Source organism: Durio zibethinus, chromosome 15 (assembly GCF_047325235.1).
Source record: "Durio zibethinus cultivar Kanyao isolate XHJ-2024 chromosome 15, ASM4732523v1, whole genome shotgun sequence".
NCBI lineage: Eukaryota > Viridiplantae > Streptophyta > Magnoliopsida > Malvales > Malvaceae > Durio > Durio zibethinus.
Window position 1 is genome coordinate 18,695,654 of NC_143176.1, and position 21,679 is coordinate 18,717,332.

General features: G+C 27.9%; 1 protein-coding gene across 1 annotated transcript; it reads right to left on the reverse strand.

The window, feature by feature from the left end:
• Window positions 1-2,284: 2,284 nt before the first annotated feature.
• Window positions 2,285-4,070, reverse strand: LOC111302032 (protein LATERAL ROOT PRIMORDIUM 1-like). The gene is given in 4 exon segments (XM_089744676.1): window positions 2,285-2,548; window positions 2,550-2,784; window positions 2,942-3,857; window positions 3,860-4,070. Coding segments are annotated over 4 exon segments (1,311 nt in total). The 5' UTR covers window positions 3,932-4,070; the 3' UTR covers window positions 2,285-2,460.
• Between the last annotated feature and the right edge of the window lie 17,609 nt (window positions 4,071-21,679).

Below are 21,679 nucleotides of genomic sequence, written 5' to 3' on the forward strand. Positions count from 1 at the left end.
ACATGGTTATCATAATGATACACTCTCTCTAAATAACTTATAAGCCATTTTCTTTCTGTATACAGTAATAAGGAGAGAAAACTATTAATATGAACTATAAAAAAATTTTAGAGGAAGGTAAAATAGAAGCACATCTCAATTCTTTCGGTATTCAAAGATAAATATATTTACCAGAATGGATTCCTAGCTACAAAAAAAAAATGAAATCTCAAGAAGATAAAAGGGAAATTCCTTCTCAATGATTTCAGCAGCAATGAAGAACTTACTTGTCAGAAATGGTTAAACATGGCCACAGTAGCTAGATTATCACTTTTTAACTACATTAAAATTTTGGTTAGATTTATTCCAAACCCTATCACAGCTGACAAGTCATGAAAATTCAAATGATGCAATTAATTAGTGGAAGCAGGTGTAAATCCATTTAATAGTAAAATTCCAGAATCATATGCTTAACTCAAAACCAATTGATAAATCATCCAACTAGCACAATATCTCCAACTTCATGATCTACAAGAAACAAACTAACTCACTATACATCTTCAACCTAAAGCCAATACTAAATCTAGCAAAAAAGTGAGGGAAAACAGGCAATGCAATGGGACTAATTTCCCTTTCTTTATTAAAACAATAATTCCTTCTTTATGGTTACTTCAGTATGAGAGCCATAAGTACAAAGTAACAAGAATCAAGCATGTCATTTATCAGTTCCCGACATGAATGTGAAAAATACCCTAGATTTCCAAAAGAACCAAAATGCAAAATAAAAGTGGAGAGGTCCATATTGTAATAAATACTCGGTGTCTGATAAAGCTAAGAGATGCTACAAACAACAATGAGACTGTCTTTTCTCAACACACATGGTTTAGACGTACCATACAGCATTTGAGATTAGTAACATAAAATAAAGGCAAATATATAAAGAAAGATGAGAATGCAATCCACAGGATGAAATCCACCTATTACTATCATATATAGAAGACATCTAAAGGGGGGCAGTATGCCAATGGACCGAAAGCAAAAGCCAAACAACAATTTTAATTGATGCCTCATCTTAATTTAATCCACATTAGTCAACATTTATACACCAGTTTATAGCCAAAAGGACAAGTTACAAAGTTTGCAGCATCTTATGGAATAAAGTATCATTAGAAGCCAAACACACATCTCCGACATCCATTGTCCCGGTTTTCACAAGTGACATGCATAAAAGACAGAAGAAAACCCACATAATGATAGAATATTGCACAAATGTCCAATACATTGCATATTTCTCATAAACAACAAAAGCAAACAAATATTTAATTAACCAAAATGCAAGAAACCTATAGTGCCTGAAAGTACAGAATCAATGTCTCCTGGGACAGGTAGGGCAATGGGTTCAGAATTCAGCATCAATATTCTACCATGAAAAAAGTTAGGCAAAGATTAAACTATAACATACAAGGATTAGATAAAAGTCTAGGGTCGAAGTTTTGGTAGGGGAAAATTTCTCACACTAGGATAATAGAAGAAGTACATCAAGCATTCATGAATGCATGCAATAGCCGAATTGTGCACATTGCAGAAATGCCAGAGCAGTAAAGTGGGCCGACAGCGACATCCATGTAATGCTATTTCTTCTTTGGCAATGAATGATAGCGACACAACAACTACTTCCCAAAGTCTAAAGCAGCACGATAATCATGAATTCCACATTTACTTCTGGTTCATTACAAACCAAAATCCAAACCAGCAGAACCGAAGGGATCAGAGCCACTGGAATATTATGTTAGATCTCATAATGAACGCTATGATCAGAATGATAGAAGAAAGAGAGAGAACAGAAAAAATGATTTATTCATTGAGAAATTTCCGCAAGAAATTTATCATTCAAACTTTGCACGAGCAAATTAGTGTGTAAATTACACATAAAGGAAGGTTCATAACACAATGTCTTTTGATGATGAAAAGCACTTTACACTGTAGATTTCACCATTGCCAAACACAAATCTAAAGAACAGAAGGAATAAGAAAAGGCATCAACTTCAAAAGAGAGAACAGGTTTTGTCATCACAAATTTTCGAGAACTAATATTGTCTATTAGTACAGGATTAATTAATTTCTTCATCTTACCTTTATTTTCTATGATATGTAATTCAATATAAAACATATCCTAAATGAGTAGGAAAAATGTAGACTCACTGACAAGAAGATGGTTTATGATTATGACCATCTAAGTGCAATTTCAAAGGCAAGTAGACAAGAAAAAAAAAAAAAAACAAGAAAAATCAACGGCCAAAGACGATTGACACCAAAAGAAAAGAAAAACATATGTTAATAAGGATACAAAGTCTACAAAAGAAGAATTTACCAAAACCCTATGAGTAATTGGAAGGCAGCAGAAATACGAATTAGACAGACTACAATGCATCCCCCGAGTCAATCAATCCACTACTTTTATCTTGGAAAGATGATCTCAGTTTATTGGATTACCATAACCTGAACCACCAAGCAAGCCACCTCCAGTGGTCGCATAAACTTCAGAAGGATCAAGAACTGGAGATGACGATGAACCCCCATTTCTCCCACCCCCTCCACCACCACCTAAATGCAATTCAGATATATTAGGAAACCCATCTCTTCCTTCAACTCCTTGGTCATAAAGAACCCCTTTGAACACATGTCCACCAATCTTAACAACTGCTTGATAGGCATATTCATCCTCACCATCCTCCACTGCTGTCACCCTTACACACTTGAATAACGCCGGTGCACGTACTTGCCCTGGCAATGCCTCTTTAAAACCTGCATCTGCATATACAAGATTCAGTAAAACCCTACTCAAATTTGCCCCCCCCCCCCCCAAAAAAAACAATCTTTCCAAGCTCCATCGAAAAACAAATAAAGCTAAAAAGAAAGAACTACAAAAACCAACCACCCAAAGAGAAAAAAAAAAACAAACCTTGGTGACTTGAGCTAGTGTCAAAGCTTCTCGGAGGAGTCGTATTTGAAGTTGATGTATGAGAAGTAGTTGTAGTCTGAGAAGTTACAAGTCTTGGTTTCTTAGAACCAGAAGTCGACCCTGATGAGCCAGCACCAACAGTAGTAGCTGCAGCCGTCATGAGCTGACGCTCTCTTCTCCGAGCTGCAGGTACCCACGTGCTCTTCACGTGTGTAGGGCAATCAAAACCCCGACTTTTACAACATGTTCTACATCTCCTATGGGTACAATCTTTCTTTGCTTGGTTCCCACAATCTTGACACGTAGCCCCTGAGCTTGAACCCGAACCACCACTCCCACCTCCCATCGCACCGCCACCACTGCTTTGTATCAAATTCATAGAAAAAGAATTATTGTTATCAGGGAGAGAAGATGGTTTTTTAAGATAGTGAGGGGAAGAATTCTGATTCTGCCACAACTGCATCCCACTGAGTTTGTTACGACCATTATTATTCAACAAATCAGAATCTTCCACATTTTGCGGAGCTAAACATGGAGCTGCTGTAAGAAGTGGGATAACGCCAACACCAAGCGCCGGGGCAGCATTTGGACCATTGATTTGATCATTTGCCATGATGAGATCTTGAGTATGGTGGTGATGATGATGTTGGTGATGGTTAAAAGATGCAGGAGCCACAACGACGAAATCGCGGAGACCAACCATCCCCATTTCAGGTGGAAGCCCGTAGTTGATTGGACGAGCTGAGGGTGGCCATTGACCGTTGGTGGATCCATGGGCCGCATCGGCGGCAGCGTTAGCATTGAAGCCAAGGGAGAGGTCATCGGGGCCAGCTCGGATTGCTGTGGACGACGACGTCGCCCAATCTGCAAAGGCTCCTGAGTCTGACGATAGATGCCTTCTTGTGGTAGCCACAATGACAATGATAATAACAAGATTATATGTATAAAGATGTCTCCTTTGATTGATAAAAACTCAATCTTTACAAACATAAACAAACATATATATGAGTAAAAGTTCAGTTTTTTTATGCAAAGAAAAAAACAAAAAAAAAAGATCTAGAAGTGGAGAAAGATACAATCTAAGAAGATATCTATGTGGGTATTATATGAGCTAGAGAGAAGGGGGAAAGTGGGGTCAAAATCTCTGAAATTGTTACAGAAGAAGATAAAAAGAAAGGGAAGGTTTTAGAAGGAAAGAGATCTTGTTTGTTGTGTGACTTCCCAATTAGTGCAGCAAGCAGTAGTTTCTTTCTTTCTCCTTTGCCTTCTGCAATCTGCTGCTACTGCGGAAGAGAATGTGTTTTCTGTTGGCTTACTAGTGCTGCTACTGTCACTTTGGCTCTTAATAGAAAAAAAAAAAAAAAAAGAAGTTTGGGGTTTTGAGAGGGAGAGACAACTGAGTTCCCTTCTGGTTATGTAGGCAGATAAAATTAAAAATGAAAGGAAATTTCAGCCCCAAACTGATACTACTGGCCTTCTGCTACTGCTGCAGTCTTGTAATAAGAAAGAAAAACAAAAACTAAAAATTTAGTAACCAATAATAAGGCAATAACGACCCTTTTCCTGTTTGCTTCTATTTCTCTCTCTTTCTTTCTGTATCTCTATCTTTCCTGTGTTGTTATTTGTTGCCGTCCTTTCTCTTCATCATCTCCTTCTTCTCCTCTTCTTTTTCTTTTTTCTTTCTTTCTTTCAATTTGGTTTCTTTCCTAGAAAGCGAAACTGAGGTGGGTTCCTCTGTACCACTCACTCTCTTTCACTCATTCTCTCTCCCCAATAATCAATCTAGCTATAGAAGAGAGAAAGAGTATAAAGACTTTTTAACTATAGTTTTTGTAATTTTATGCCCTCTTTTGAACTCACATCATATGACAATCCGTTCCTTTGGCTTTGCTTTCCTTACAATGTGTGTATGCCTCTTTCCAACCACAAAACATAAGACCCACCCTTTTAGCTTCTCATGTATTGGTGCGTGCACCCACGCTCCTTTATTACCCAAATTTAATTTTTTTTCAGTAAATCGATGTATCGTATTTGTTCTGTGGATTGCTACTGTCAGAAGGAAACGGTAAGTATTCTTCTTCTTCTTCTTCTTCTTCTTCTTCTTCTTCTTCTTCATTGTTTTCTGTTTTAAGATATTTGTGTAGCTTTAGTTTATTAAATTTTCATGCTTTTTTTTTGGGTACAATTATTTAGAGCTTTAATTATGAAAAACAAGTGGACAATTTTCATTTGTTTATTGTACAATGTCAAGCGTTTAATTTCAACTATCACCTTTTAACACTTTGTCTTGGATTTATTTCTGCCTAAGGTAACTTCGTACATTATTAGATGTTGAAATTTTTTTTCTTTTTTTTTATTTTACAAAGAATTACCTTAAGTTTTTTTTCAATTCGCTAAATTATTATTTTTATTTATAATATTTTTTTATATTTTAGATAATAATTAATAATTAATTTGATAAATTTTAATACATTAAAAATTATAATTTACCTAATTAAAAAATTAGAGTGCTAATTGAATCTAGGGTAGAGAGTTTATTTTTAATTTTAATTGAATTAATTAATTAAATCGATTTAATTATATTAATCGATCAATCATTAGATTAATTTTAATTAATTATTAAAAATAATTTTAAATGAATTTTAATTTTCAATTAAATTGATTTAAAAAAATTAACTGAAATTTTAATTAAAATATAAAAAATTTTAAATATAAAACTAAAAATACATTAAATGACCATTTCAATTTATAAATTCTTAAAAGTTTTTAATTTAATAGTTTAGTATGTGAATATTTTGTTAAATGAACTGGTTTAGCTTATTTCAAATATAATAAATTAAGAGTTTAAAATATAATTTAATTTAAACATATTTTATTATTTAATTGATATAAAAATTAATCGGATTAAATTAAATAAGTTAGATATTCAAAATTAATAAATTTAATTTAATTAATGAAAATATAATATAATTTGATTAATTCAATTTTGAATAATTCAATATGAAATTAATCAAATTAACTAAATAAACACCCTTAATATAGGATTTAAGTTAATTAATTCATAAAAATCATTCTTAAAAAAATTTACATCCATCAAATTTAAAATTCAAATATAAATTTTTTAACATTTTTTATCTCGTACTATAATCTATTTAAAAGAAAAATCACAATTGGTTAAAGAAAAAGAAGAGCAACAAGTCATTAAGAGTAAGACGGAGATAAACTAGGCACACTCTGCTTTCGGTATAATAGAATTTTGATCTTAACCAGTGTCACTTCAAACTCCAAAGGCAAGAGATTCGGTGGGGTTTGCTTTTGTCAACAAGATGGCGAAAAAAAACTTCCTGGTTAGGGCACGCCAAAGTCTCTTTTTTCAAAGCACGCCTCCCCATTTCTCTCTCAAATTGTGTTGAAAGATTTGGAAAGCACTTACATTTAAAGGTCTCTCCCACATTTTAAGTGTTTTTGGGTTTGGAAAAGCACTACTCCAATTTTTCTTGATTATTGTTTATATGTAACTTACCTCTTATTATTCAACCCCTAAATAATTTTTTTTAGTGTTAAAATGTTAAATATATGTTCATGTTAGTATTTAAAATATATTATTTATTAATATAAAAATATTATTAGATCGAGTATAAATCTAAAAAATCAAATTCAAAACTTGACCCGAGTTAGATCAATGAATTTATGAATACGATAAATAATTAGATTTATAAACACATTTAGAGGAAAGCTATCCCATATCCCGTAATGAGATAGATGGAGATAAATGTTGATTTTCCTAATAGATTATGTATGTAGGCATTAGATGCTTCGAAAGTTTGGCAGTGCTGAATGGCTGGTGTCTTAATTTAAGATATAAAAGAAAGGCAAAACATTCTTAAAAAGTTGGCATCATTGCATCAATCCTTGCTTTAAGATTGTGATACGTGTAGCAAAGGCCTAAGAGAAGATCTGCCAACAACATGGCAAGAACATTTGTGTAATCACAGAGAGTGGGAATCTCATGATAAAAGAAATGCCATGAATAAAATTACAGGTGAGAGGAAGTGTTTGTAATTATGAAAGAAGGAGATGAAAAATATATATTATCTTAACCATTTGGAATAAAAATGTTTTTCTTTATTATCACTTCTTTTTCTCTTTTTTATCAAAGGGATTTATTAAAGCAACCTCAAAAGATTATAATCTAGGGCATGACCCACTAGCCTCTCCCTCTCTCTTTTTCTTAACTATACTTGTTTAATTGGCATGACAACCCAATCTAGAGCATTGATTTAATTATATTAGGGGTTGTTTAATAAATTATTAAAAAATTTAAAACCATTAAAAAGAATTTCAATGAGTTAATGTGTTTGATAATTCATTTTAAAACCACTTAAATGAAAAGTTTTCAATGAAAATTTTTTAAAGTAGTTAAAAGTTACTTGTTTCGTCATATTTTTTGTTTATTTTTTAGGATGTATTAAAATTATATCCTTTTCTAAAACTTAAAATTTTTATTTTATATATTTTAAAATTATTTTTCATTATCTTTTTATTTATAAATATAATTTAAAATTTAGTATTAAATACACTAAAATCAAAGAAATGCACTCAATTTGGGACAAAGGAGTATTTTTAATGAATTGAATCACTCTCATTTAAGAAAAAATTTGTCAATTAATTACATTAACTATATATTATTTTTTTAATTACTTTTTTAACTTTTATTAATGTAAAATACTTAATAAAAAATTACAAAACATCTATTCAATATTTAATTTTTAATAGAATATCAAACAATTTTTACAATAATAATTTATCGCTTAATTTTGTTATAATTAAAAACTAAATACTTAATTTTTTAATATTGATTTTTTTCAATTTATCAAACAGTATTATTTTGTCACATTTTTTTATAATTTTTTACAAATTACTCGTAATTTCAATATCTTGTTAATATATTATTGTAAAATATCAAGAGAGAGTCAATAATCAAATTAAAAATTAAAAACCCAATGAGCAATTCATGTATAAAAAATTTTTAAAAAAAGAAAGAAAACAATCTATTTACTACATAAGAATATCTGCTCGCATGCATGTTTAGGTGGGAGCAAGCTAATGATTTGAATTAGATTCTAATAGCCATTAGTAATAAGCTCTTTTCTTTCACATTATGAGCACGTGGGGACATAAAACCAAATGAAAATCATTTCGGCATTAAAGTTAAAACTTGTCTAATCATGTGTTTAACTTGTGCTTAATTAACTTAATTGTATCCAACCAAATAGAAAACTCGATTTGGAGAAGTTGTCCAATCATATCATGGAATGTAAACACGTTAATTAATCATTTTTGTACTTAAATGTTATTCTTTCTTTGGACATGATAAAATTGACATTTTAATTTAATTAATTTATATTATTATTTTTAAAATATAATGTTTATCTTGCATTTATAATTTTTTTATCTATAGATTATTATTTCTTTTATAAAAAAAAAAAATCAAAGAGATGTGTAAGACATGTTCAAATTACTCTCGTTGCCTATTATTATATATGTAATATCAAATTTTAAAGCAATTAATGACGAAGATGATTCAATTGGTTAACTTGTCCATAAGATTAGTAGCAAATTTTTATATTTGCCTTCTAGTCTAAGATTTTGAGCAATTTATTTATATATTTTCTAGAATTAAAAGTTTTGAAGTCAAATTTTTTAACATAATATATGCATACATAGCAAGAAATCAAGCTAAAAAATAATGGTTTTTTTGTATTACGGAATGAAATAAAGGGAAAATAAAATTGACATTTTGTGAGAATAGAAAAGAGGAATATAATAGAATATGTATTATGAAATTTGGTTCATTATAATGGAATAGAGAATGAATTAATATTAATTAGTTTGGTTAATTCAAAAAATATGGAAGGAATAAATTCAAAAGACCATTTTATCGTTATAATTATAAAATTATTAATTAATAAAATGAATAAAAATTCATAATAATTTAATATAAAATTAAATATTAATATTACATTTATCATATTAAATTTTAAATTTTAAATAATATTAATTCTACAATATTGAATGCTAAATTAATAATATTAAATATTATTTACAAATATTAAAAAATTTAATAATATTAAATATTAAATATTATTTAATAATAGTTTATATTAAATTAAAATTGAATATATAAAATACAAATTTAACAGTCATAAGAAAACAAACACTGATGTAATTAAGTTAGATTGTGAAATAATATAAAAAAAGTATTTGTTTTTTATATTTGAGATCAATTATTCACGATGATATTGAGATAAAAAATGATATAAAATCATCAAATTCAAGTAGGTTTAGTTAGATGGCAAAATAAGTTCGATATATTATATAATCGCAATATGTTTTTAAGTTAAAGGTACAATCATATAAAATAATTGTAAGACTTACATTATTATATGAAACTGAGTGTTTGATTACTAAAAAAGAACATGAGAAAAAAAAGAGTATAACTAAGATGAGAATGCTCATATGGATATGTAGTAAGATTATAATAGATGAAATAAAAAAAATAAAGAGATTCGGGGAAAATTATGATGGTTTGAATTTAGAAAAAAAATAAAAGAGTGTCATTGGAGATAATTTAGACATATAAAACATAAATTTATCTATGCACCAATTAAAATAAATGAATTTTTGGATTTGAGAGAAACCAAAATTTCTAATGGTAAACCACAAATGACATAGATCAAGTAATAGGAAATGATATGAAAGTTAAAGAAGTAGTAAAAATATTGTTTTTTATAAAAATAAATAATGCAAAATTTTAAAATTACAGTCTAACATAATTTTTTTTTTTCCGCCTTTCATACAACCGACCTAACCATGAGATGTAAGGTTTAGTTTATTGTTTGTTGTTGTTATGTTAAACTAATAATATTAAATATTAGTTTAATAAGATTTATTACTATTTTAATACTATTTTCATATTATTTTAATATTATATATTAAATTAATAATATTATAACACTTAATAATATTTTGTTAATATTTGAATATTATATATTAATTTAAAAATTTTAATATATTATATTATTTAAATATTAAAAATATTAATTTAATAATATTTTAATATTTAATAATAAAAAATATTAGTTTCATAATATTTAAATATTTCTTTTTATTTTAATAAAATTTTATTATTAAATATTAATTTAATATATTATATTATTTTCATAAGATTTTAGTGTTATATTTCATCTTAAATATTTAATTTAATAATTTAATATTTTTAATAATATTTTAATATTCTTTTTATATTAAATATTTTAATAATAATTACATATACTATATTATTTTAGCAATATTTTAATATTATTCAATATTAAATTTTAAATTTAATATGATTTTATTATAATAATATTAAAAATTCATGTAATAATATTTTTAAAAATATTATTTAAATATTTAAAATATTTAAATATTATTTTAACAGTATTTTCATATATTTTGTTATTTAAATAATATTTGAATGTTTAATATTAAATTAGTAGTATTTAAATATTTAAAATTATTATAATATTTAAATAGTATCAAATATTAAATTAATAATATTTAGTATGTAATATTATTTTAAAAATATTTTAAAATTAAATATTAATTTAATAACAATCTATTATATTATATTTTGTTCATAATATTTTAATAATATTTTTAATATTAAATATTTAATTTAATTTGATTTTAATATAGTATATTATTTAAATAATATTTGAATATTAAATAAAAATTTAATATTATTTTTAAAGTTTTAAAAATATTAAATATTATTTTAATAGTAATTTATTATTTAATATTATTTAATTGTATTAAAGTAATATTAATTAATTACAGAATTAAATATTATAATTAATGTTATTAATTAATTAAAATAAAATAATATTAATTAATCATAATAATTGGAATTAATTAAATATGAAAGCATACAATTGAAATTAATTAAATATACAAGGATAAAATTGTCAAATAAATAGTTTTCTCAATTCCTGATGACGTAGGAATTACAACTCTTAGAGAAAAATAAAGAATTGCCATTCCTTGTTTTCAAATAATTGACATTTCCATGGAATTGTTATTGTTTGCCAAAAATTAAACCAAACTAACGGAATAGAAAAGGCATAAAGAAAATGGCTGGCATGGAATCCTAATTCCATTTAACCAAACATGGGGTAAACAAAATTTGTCAAGCAAACATCCCATTAATCTATTGTATTAGCATTTCAAATACTATTTGATCATGGACTTTTACGTCCTTTTTAGTTTACTTTTACCAATCACAATAAATGCACACAAAGGAGTAAAAAAATAGTACGCCTTTGAAACTTAGAGATTTCTGTTTGAAGGGTTTAAATTTGGATTTTGAATTAATAAAAAGGAATAAAATATAAATTTTTTACTTTACTTATGTTTATCATTAATCTTTCAATTGATGAAATTTTACTTATGTTTATATTTTTAATTTTAAAGCAAATTTAATTTCATTTTTCAAAATTTAAAGCAATTAAAATTTTTTGAATAAAACACGATATTAAAAACCGTTAAGACCAACTAAATATATATGATAGTTAAAATAGTTTATATTTGATGTATTTTAGTATATAAATACTATATTTTATTCATGTCTTACAAATCATCATTTCATTAATATGTTAAATTAAATTTTAAAAATTGTAAAAATTAAATATCATAAAATCTAAAGTTAAAAGATATTTTTTAAGATTTTAAGATATTTAATTTTTAATAGATAATGTAACAATTTGTGGTATAATATTTATATTAATAATGTATTAAATATAAATTTTAATTAAAATTAAAAAAAATTAAAGACAAAATGGGCTTATTGGTGCAGCGAGGGAGGGAAAATAATTGGAGCGAGAGAGTTTAAGGTGGAGCCCAATCGATTTGTACGGCTAGGCTGAAACAACACGCCACCTCCGTAAATTTAGGTAGGGCTGTCCCTCTATTATTGCTAATATAAATTATTTTAATAATAATTTATATTATTTTGTTATTATTCAAATATTTTAAAAATGTATTTTTTTTACAGTCGATGATAATGCCGTGCAAATCTCCTCTCCTCGAGCACCGTGCCCGGTTTTTAATCTCTTTCTTTTTGTCTCCCTTTTCTTTAAATTTTATTTATATTTAATTTATTATTTGGTAAGCTATTGTTATGTTTGCTTTTTTTTTTTTTTTTTTTTGTGAGGCGTTTTGTTTTTCTTTTCGTTTTTTTTCTTAATTTTGAAATAACAGAAAGTTTAATTTGTCTGTGTCATGTGCAAACATGTTTTCCTTTTGAGATCTATCTCAAATCCCATTATTAATAGACATTAGTGCATCACCGACCATGACGATCGTCTCTACACGTCACCTCAATTTATGTTTTTTTCCCTGTAAAAAAGATGAACTACACAGGAGAAAAAAAAAATATATATATATATATATATATCACATTCATGCGCCTTAACACTTTAGGGCCAGTGAATCCAAGGTCTTTTTTTTTTTTTTTTAACTGTATGTCGATGTATTTCGATAATATTTGGGGTATAGTTTTTTTTTATTATCTTTTAACTTGAAATTTTGGATCGACCTTTAATTTTTCGAAGGAAAAGAAAATTACATTAACATATGAATTTAACGATGTTAATAATTTCACTGATTTATTAAAAAACCAAGTTTACGTACTGAAACAATTTGTTGAAATAGGAGAAATTTACTTATTTAAATAGTCCAACGAGAGTAAAGGACTAAATCAATCTTTCCTAACCTTTTTGTTTTTAACAAAAACAAAATTAAAAGATTCCGGTAGGATTAAATCAATATTAAATAGGTTATATCTTATCAAGTAAATCTACAATTTAATATGCGATAAGTGATATAATATAAAAAATAAATATGACATGATTTAAAATTTTAATATAATTATATATGAGTTTAATAAAAAAAAAAAATATTTAATATTTTTTATATTGATACAAATTATAACATAATTTTTTTATAAAATATGAGATAAACATAAAAATTATCAATATTTTATATTATATGAATGTATGAATTGTTAGGTTATTGTTGAATATACTTAATAATTCATGTTTTTATGTCGTGTTTGACACGTATAATCACATGAATTATTAAAACACGAATATAATACGGATTATAAAACATATTTAAATCTTAAACACGAATATGAGACATTTAATATATGTATTATATGTGATATGATACGATTAATACGTTTATAATAAATTCATTTAAGCATGATATATATAAACATAAATAATACAAATATACACAACTAATATGAATATATACGAATAGATACGATTAATAACACGACTAAAATACTAAATAATTATAAACTATCAATCATTTATAACTTAATAAATTTGACATATTAATAATATAAAAAAATACTTGTAAAATAAAAAATAAAAAAATTAATACTCATTTAGTATGTATTTAATATATATATAATTTAATTTATATTACATAACTGTATTAATTTTTAGTATCAAATTCAAAATGATAAACTATTAAAAATTAAAAGAATAAAATAATAATGTATATGACTAATTTAATATTTATATTGTATTATATTATTAATATAAAAAAATAATTTTATAATAATTATTAAATGAGTATCATAATTAAATGTTTAAAATAATTTTATATGATATTAAATAGCTAATTACATATCATAATTAAAAGATTAAAAAATAAAATAAAATTTATATATTTATATTAAATTAAAATAAATATAAAAATATGTTAAACATGTTAAATATATTAAATGTATACTTGTATGACATATTGAATTAAACATGTTATTTATATCATATCTCATGTTTTAACGAATCAATATACATATATATGACACAAATTGAATTGTATCGAAATTTATATTGACACAAATAAATATGAAATATATTTTTTAAAAATATATATAATTTTTTTGTATCATTTTTATATCGTACTATCATATTGTATATGAAATTAGCATATAATGTTAGATTAGCCAAGAAAGTAAAACTAGCAAGAGGCCTTACGGGCTATACCAACGGGCTTGGGCCTTTCTCCGTAGAATTGCTTGGAAATTGAAATAGGCTATTATGCTGGACTGGGCCATGCCTGAAGCCCTGAACAAAGAGATATGAGAGAGAGAAAGAGAAGATGGGTAAGGTGGGCAGGAAGGGAGGGAGGGAGTGTTTTAGAAAAATGCATGAAATAATATACTATATTTTTCTTCACGTGAATTATATTTAAAAAAAAAAAAAACTGTTAAAATAAGACTTAAAATAATGACGAGGAATTCTCATAATATAAGCACAGGCAAAGGGGTAGGCAAAATCGAGGATGACTTTGCCGAGGCTGAAGAAGGAAAGAAGTTGTAGAAACAGTGGCATTTAGAAAACAGTGAAAAAAAAGTAAACGGAGCGAGAAAGTGGAGACAGACGTTACAAAGCCTCTCACACTATCTCTGTCGTGAAGGTAATTTACGAAATATTGTATATTTTATATAAAAATTATATGATATAATTTTTATTCTTTATTGGTGTTAAGTTTATATATAAAGTTTGTTAAAATTTTAATTTATATTATTTTTATATTATTTTAATGTTATTTTATTGTATTGTATTTTAATTTGCTCTTAATATGTGTTTAATAAAGTGAAAAAAATAAAAAAAAATTAATGAGAGAGGGCGAAAAAATAAAAAAAAAAGAGTATACTTGACAAAAAATAAAAAAAAAATCATTTTCAACACTTATTTACATATATAAATTATTGTGAGTAAATATTACATATTTATAAAATTATTCTTTATTTTAAAATTTTTACTTAATTTAAAAATTTATAATGACAAAATCATATTTATTTATTCTTTAGTTCTATTTATTAATGGATGAAAAATTTTTAATATTTTCTTTCGACATTTTAATCAGCTATACACCATTAAAAAAATCTAATTTTTTCATATTTTTATTTTAACCCTTTTTCTCATTTATCATTTTTTTTATCGTACCAAACGAAGCCTCACGGTGTCCCGTCCAACAAACACCCAACCTTATCTTCTAAACAAGAAAGCGGCGCTCTGCGGAACTCCTACGGACCCTGCCTCGATCACAATCCCCATTGTCTCTCTCTGTCTGCCATTATTCCCTTCGACTCTTTGTTAGTGAAATCCACGCACAGAGTTGTTTTGTAGCGTCTGGGGCTTGGGGGTGTAAGAAACGCGTTACATGGGAAAGTTGGTGATAATGTACTACAACGTAGATCTAGTAGAAATGTAGGGGGCAGGTATACTGTCATAGAGTAGGATTGTAGGCTGCACATGCCGAGGTTAATGCATGGTTTTGTTTTTTCCTTTTGTTTAATCTAAAGAAATATATAAAAAGGTGTTGGGTAGTACCTCGAGCCCTGCGCACATGGCCACCGGCTCACAAAACCCGCGAGATCTATCCATCTTTACCGTACTTTTTGTTTTCTTTCGCCTCTTTCCTCTCGTTCTCACATCCCAATCCCATAGCCACAATGTTGGACTTTGGAGCACAACTGCAAAAAGAGAAGCCTAGGAAAATCGTCAGTCACAGTAGGATAATAGTATGAAGCGTGTCAGCTTTGTACGAAGCAGAGGGTGAGTCACGGACAGTCGTTCTAGATCTGGGAATTTATACTTTTTTTTTTTTAAGAAGAAAAAGGGGTCCAACTCCAACAAGAAACAAAATTTTCATCCCATTTATATTTCTGCCATATTGTCCTTAAGCTCTTTCTCTCTAATTATTAATTAATTTTTAGAGTTCATCAATATTTATTTTTTAAAAAATATCATTTCTTTTTTGCTTCTAAATCAATGGACCATATGGGTTTTTGACACGTGTTACAGACTTTGTAGAAGGTTACTGAGAAACATGTGGGTTTATGAAACTTCAAGTTTTTCAGTTAGCAATAGCAAAAGCCTAAGATTTATAGTTGGGTTCAGATTCAACAAGATCATCATAAATTCAAGGGTACATATTTATCGTATCAAAAATAAAAGTCAATAAATTCATAAATAAGATGATGCAAGTTCGATCAAATTAGGTGGGACAATTATGTGAAACGAATCATCAAACACATGTTTTTAAGAAATTGCATTTACATTCGAAGAGAACGACACTAATATTAAGGTTTTTATTTAACTCTTTATTCATGTCCTTTGTTTCTATTAGTGAGAGTACAAATAAAACAGGTTTGGGCCCTAGGTTAAGCAGTTTGGGCCAGAAAAAGACAATGGTGACAAATTATTTCTGGGTTTATCTTTGTCAAATAGAATGGTCCCCTCCTAAGTGACTAGTCTCCCCCCTCCCCCAGCCCCAACCGTATATCCATTGCTATAATTGCCTGCCTTTTACAGGCGATAGTGATGGGCAAAGCTTTGGAGGAAACAATGACCCTCCAATCTTCTCTCTTTGATGTACTTGTTTTATAATTTATATATTTAAAATATCAAAATTATCCAATAATAATTCATATCAATATATTAAAAATATAAAATGTATTTTTAATTCTTATTTATTAATTTTAAATTATATTATTTTTATGATTTATTGTATCATTTACAGCCACAAGTTTGGAAGTCTTTTACTTAGATGAAAAAACTGGAGCATGTTTTGTTTGGTCTCGGTCCCTGTATTCCTGCCTTAGGGGAGGGACCCTTTAGGCTTGTTAGCCCCCATCTACCAACTAAATGAACCAGCCATTCGGTAGGATCCTGTAAATGTTCCCACATCAGGAACAAGTTCAAACTTTTTTTTTATGTCTTCCTTCAAACTTTTTTTTAAAATATGAAATACTATATACATTTTTTTATTTTTAATTTTAATTTTTAATTGAAATTTTAAAGAATGAGTTTCCAACTTTCCATATTCTATTAGTATATTATTATGGAATGAATGAAATTTATCTGTTTCATGTATAAACTTGAGGTGTTAGATTTTTAATCTAAGATTTCTACTTAAGATATTATTCATCCAACCAAAGCCCAATTGAGCCATTGAAACTCTTTAATTTCAAGTTCAACTACTATGCTGGCTAAAAAAAATTCATCTGCTATGATATATAGGATTAATAAAAAAAAAGAATTATGTTTATCGTATTAATTGATTGTTTTAGGTAATTTTGAAGGATTGGTTCATCAGGTTATATGATTTGTTAATAAAATATTAAATTTTTAATTTTTAATAATTTTAAATATAAAAAAGTTATTCCCCCATTTTAAAAAAGGCACGAGCACTTTTCAATTGAGATATAGGGGAGAAGATTATGGGCTAAAACCCAAATTTGTTGGGTTTGGCTCATCTCTTTTTTAACATTAAAGAGAGACTTACTGATGGTAAGATTAAGTCACATTAACATAAACAAAATTTATGGATATTATTTTTATCGTTAAAAATTTTCTTTTTGTTTTTTTTTTACGGAACAATATTCATTTTATTTACAACTATGACATGATAATGTTTAAATCGTAGATTTCTTTTATGTTTATATGTTTTTTAATTTGATCATCATTTGAGTTCTTCATTTAATATTGAAAAAGAAGAGAAGCTGATCCTTTTCCTTACAAGATGAAGAATCTTATGTCGAACAGACCAGCGTTAATGTTTAAAATTATTGACTTGGCATGAGCCACCATGTTTTACCTGATTCTTAGGTTTCCTAAAAGAAAAAAGGAAGTACATGTTTAAAATTATTGACTTGGCATGAACCACCATGTTTTATGTGCCAAAAGAGCAGTTTCAAAAAAAAAAAAAAGGTGATACTATATAATCTTTTAACATTTTTAGTTGCCTAGCGTTGACAACGGATCGGAATGAGACGAATTTTTGTTTGTCTCGAATTCGATTTGATTTTAAACATATAAAATTTGTACCTGTATTCGATTCGATAATTTTTTTATTTTTTTAATATTTAAATCCGATCCAATTCGATATTGTATAAAATCGAATAAGATTCGACATGATTCGAAATTAATAAAATATTATTTTTAATATAAATATAAAATTTAAAATATATACAAATATATATAAATAAATATAAAATTAAATAAATAATTAAAAAATAATTTTTTTATATATATCGGGTCGGGTAGGAAAACCCGACCCTAACCCAAAATTTTTTTATGCCACCCGACACGACTAGATATCCGATTTTCAAAAAAAAAAAAAAAACATAAGAGGTCGAATTGGATCGAAACCCGTCGATTTCGAGTATTTTTACCTTCTCTACCAATGAATATGGAATGTAGGATTGAGCTCTCCTCTTGTGTTACCATTGGTGAGAGAGCACTAAATGCTATTAAGAGGCAATAATTGTCTTTTCGAAATAAAATACATATACATATCTAGATATGCACACACATTTTATCATTTATTTTGGTTGTTTCTCTTGATTATAAGTTGAAATTGTACGTGATTTTTAAAATTTTTTTTTAGCGAATGTCAATGAAAATATACATGATTTTCTGATTTATTTGAGAGAAAAAAATTTAAATGTAAATAAATGATTGCAAATTAACTTGTAGAAAATGTATTGAGTGTAATAAAAATGTAAATATCCGAGTTTGGGTTAAGGTTAGGAATGATAGTTCTCATGGAATTTTAAAAAATTATTTGTCTAAAAAATTTTGGTTTGAGAAATTTAAGTTAAAGGTCAAGATATGTTGTCATGTGTGACTTTCAATTTAAAATCTCCCAATTGAAAGTGTCAAACACTTTGTATTTAAGAAAGAGATGTAGGAAAATGTCTCCAACAACTTTCTCAAAAGCGTCGGCTCATTCAATTAAATGTCAAATACTTTCAATAAATGACATAATCAACTACGTTTCAAACTTTCAAGTTGGTTTAGCTTAGAAAATTAGTCTTTTTAAGGATTTGTATTTTTCTTTGGTACCATTCTTTTAAAATTTATACAAGTTACCACAATCTAAAGGTGGAAAACACGCATATCAAAACCTAGATGAGTGTTTAGAAGGAGAAATATTTTTACCAATCATAAATGCCACATGTCCTTCAGAAATTTTATTTAAATTTTTGGGTTGACAAATTAAAATGAAACATGTGATTTAATCAATTAAAATTCAAAGACTAATAATTAAAACAATTAAATTTCACCAATGAATCGTCATGTATTGTCTTTAATTAAGTTAAAATAATTTAGAGATAAATTCACAATGATTTAATTTTTTTAGAAATTTTACCTATTATCACTTATTAATATAAATACAAAGTTGCTCCAACACGTTTGACGTAAAATCTTCGAAGCTCCCATAAATTCAAGAAAGAAGATGAGAAAAATCAAAGTTTTTAGATTTCTAATAAACAAATCTAACGGAAGACAAGAAGCCCTAAATTTGGATTATGGACCAAATTTCAAGAATCTCTAAATTGAGATCACGTTCTAAAATCTCAAAGAGAAATCTTAAATTGGGGCAAAATTTCAAATCTTTAAATTGTAACTAAATTCTAAGGATATTTAAATTGAAACTAAATTCTTAGAATTCTTAAAATTTGAAATCGAATTTTAAAATATCAGATACCCTAAATTTTAAGTCTAAAAGAGAATTTCAATTGAAAAAAATCAAAGGATTTTTTTTATTTAAAAAAAATTTAGATAATTTCACATTCCTAATAAATTGATGGTAATTTAAGATTTCATAAAGTTACTTATCTAAAAAGGAAAAAAAATTGGGAGGGTTAAATCACATTATATACATCTTAGAATCTTTGATAAATCATGAATTTATGTTTTATTGTATGGGTAAACAGAAGGAATTATCTATTTCTCGTATTGTTGATTGTATTTTTGGTATCTTAGCTAGAGAAAGCTAGTGTGAGGTTGTTGAAGATTGTATGGCTTGAACTTGCAGTAAAAAAATACAGTTAAGGCTCACTGAAGTTGTTTCTTCGGGTGCGCTCCTATTTTCAAGTTAGTTGAATACAAGAAGGAAGGTAAATAAAAAGGTGAGGTGCATAAAGTAAGCTTAAATGAAAAAATGATACTTAAATGTGAAGTATGGGGATTATCGTACGTACCAGAGATTCATTTTTATCTTATATATGAGATAAAAAATGATGACTTGATTAAGATAATTAACAGTTGATGAAAAATATATATGAAACTTGAAAATGATTCACGTGAATGGCTGTAAATTACATATAATGATCTTAAATAGATGTGAGTTGCATTTAATGATCTTTGACAAGTTGGAGGCTAAATGTTTATCTATGATATGATGCTTTGATGGGACATTAATAGAGACGTTGGGCGAGTCATTCCCTTGGCGAGGGGTAAGTCGTTCTTTTGAGTACTGATGACCTGGCAATTTAGGCATACACTATCTGAATGACCCAGAGGTTTGATCGTGTTGACCAAAGTTGATTGAGTAAATGGGCATAATAATTGACTCTCAGGTTTGAGGGAGGTTATAAAGTGATAGCCTTCAGATAGTTGTCTAAAGTTCGAAGAAAAGATGTTGCGACGAGGCAACAATTTTAGCTTGGTGAGTTGAATGTAATGATGTGTCCCTGTAAGGTGAGAAAGGTGTTGTTGGCGAGCAATATTACTAAGGTGTCCTCGTGAGATAAAACATGTTTCTTCATCGAGCCTGTTGATGATGTGTCACTCTAGGGCGAAAGGGGTGCATCTTGGTGAATAATGTTGTTAGTTGAGGCACAAGGAGTAAAAGGTGAGGACTTGGAAAATTTTGGTGTGAAATTATGATGCTTGTTGTGGAGTGTGGGTGATTTGAGCATTTAAGTTGAGGCAGTGCATGGCATGGACCTGTATTTTTTAGTAATGTGGCTAGTCAGGCTATGTGTCATGAGCTAATCTTGTATAGGACCATGAGCAGGGCTTAGGTTATCATGAGTCACCCATATATAGGGTCATCACCGGATAAAGGTGCCAAGGGGGGTAGATCTCTTGTGCTAGGAAAATGATTTTCATTTCAAACATTGTAATGGTTAGTGGTAGCATAGCTCTAAAATCTCTAAGGCTCTTTAAGGGGGGTGATCGGGTAACGTACTGTTAGGCTGTCTTACCGGTTGCGATACGAGCTTAGGTCATCCGTCAAAGGCTACCCCTTGGCCCTGGCAATGGTGGGAAGTCTCGATGTACTATTCTTGATTATAATTAAATTTACATCCGATTCGAATGTCTCGAATGTTGCCTTGATGTATTTTTCTTTTTGTCGATGTGAATGTGCCTTTTTGTGTGTGCTTGAGATTGATCTCGATATGAATGTGTCTTATTACGTACGTTTGGGACTAACTATGACTTATGGTTATTTGTTCAAATATTGAACTATTGAGGGCTGACTTGGGTGGGAACATTTATTCAAGTGTCGTACAGTCTATTGTTTGTTGAAAGAAAGCCTAATCCGTGACACATGGTATCAGAGCACAGTTGAAAAGTGTTAGAAAATTGATGAGATGGCCACAAGTGGTGGACCCAATTATCAATAGAGACTTGAGGAACTTGAGGCCGTGGTGGCCGTATTGAAAACTCACATGGTGCTAAAGATTGATTGAGAGAGATTGAGACAACCCAGCGAGAGTTATCCGATACTCTGCTGCACAACATGAGCGAAGAGGCTAGAGATGCCTTGAATATTCTCTAAAAAGAGTTTGAAGAGCTCAGAGCACAAGTGAGCATC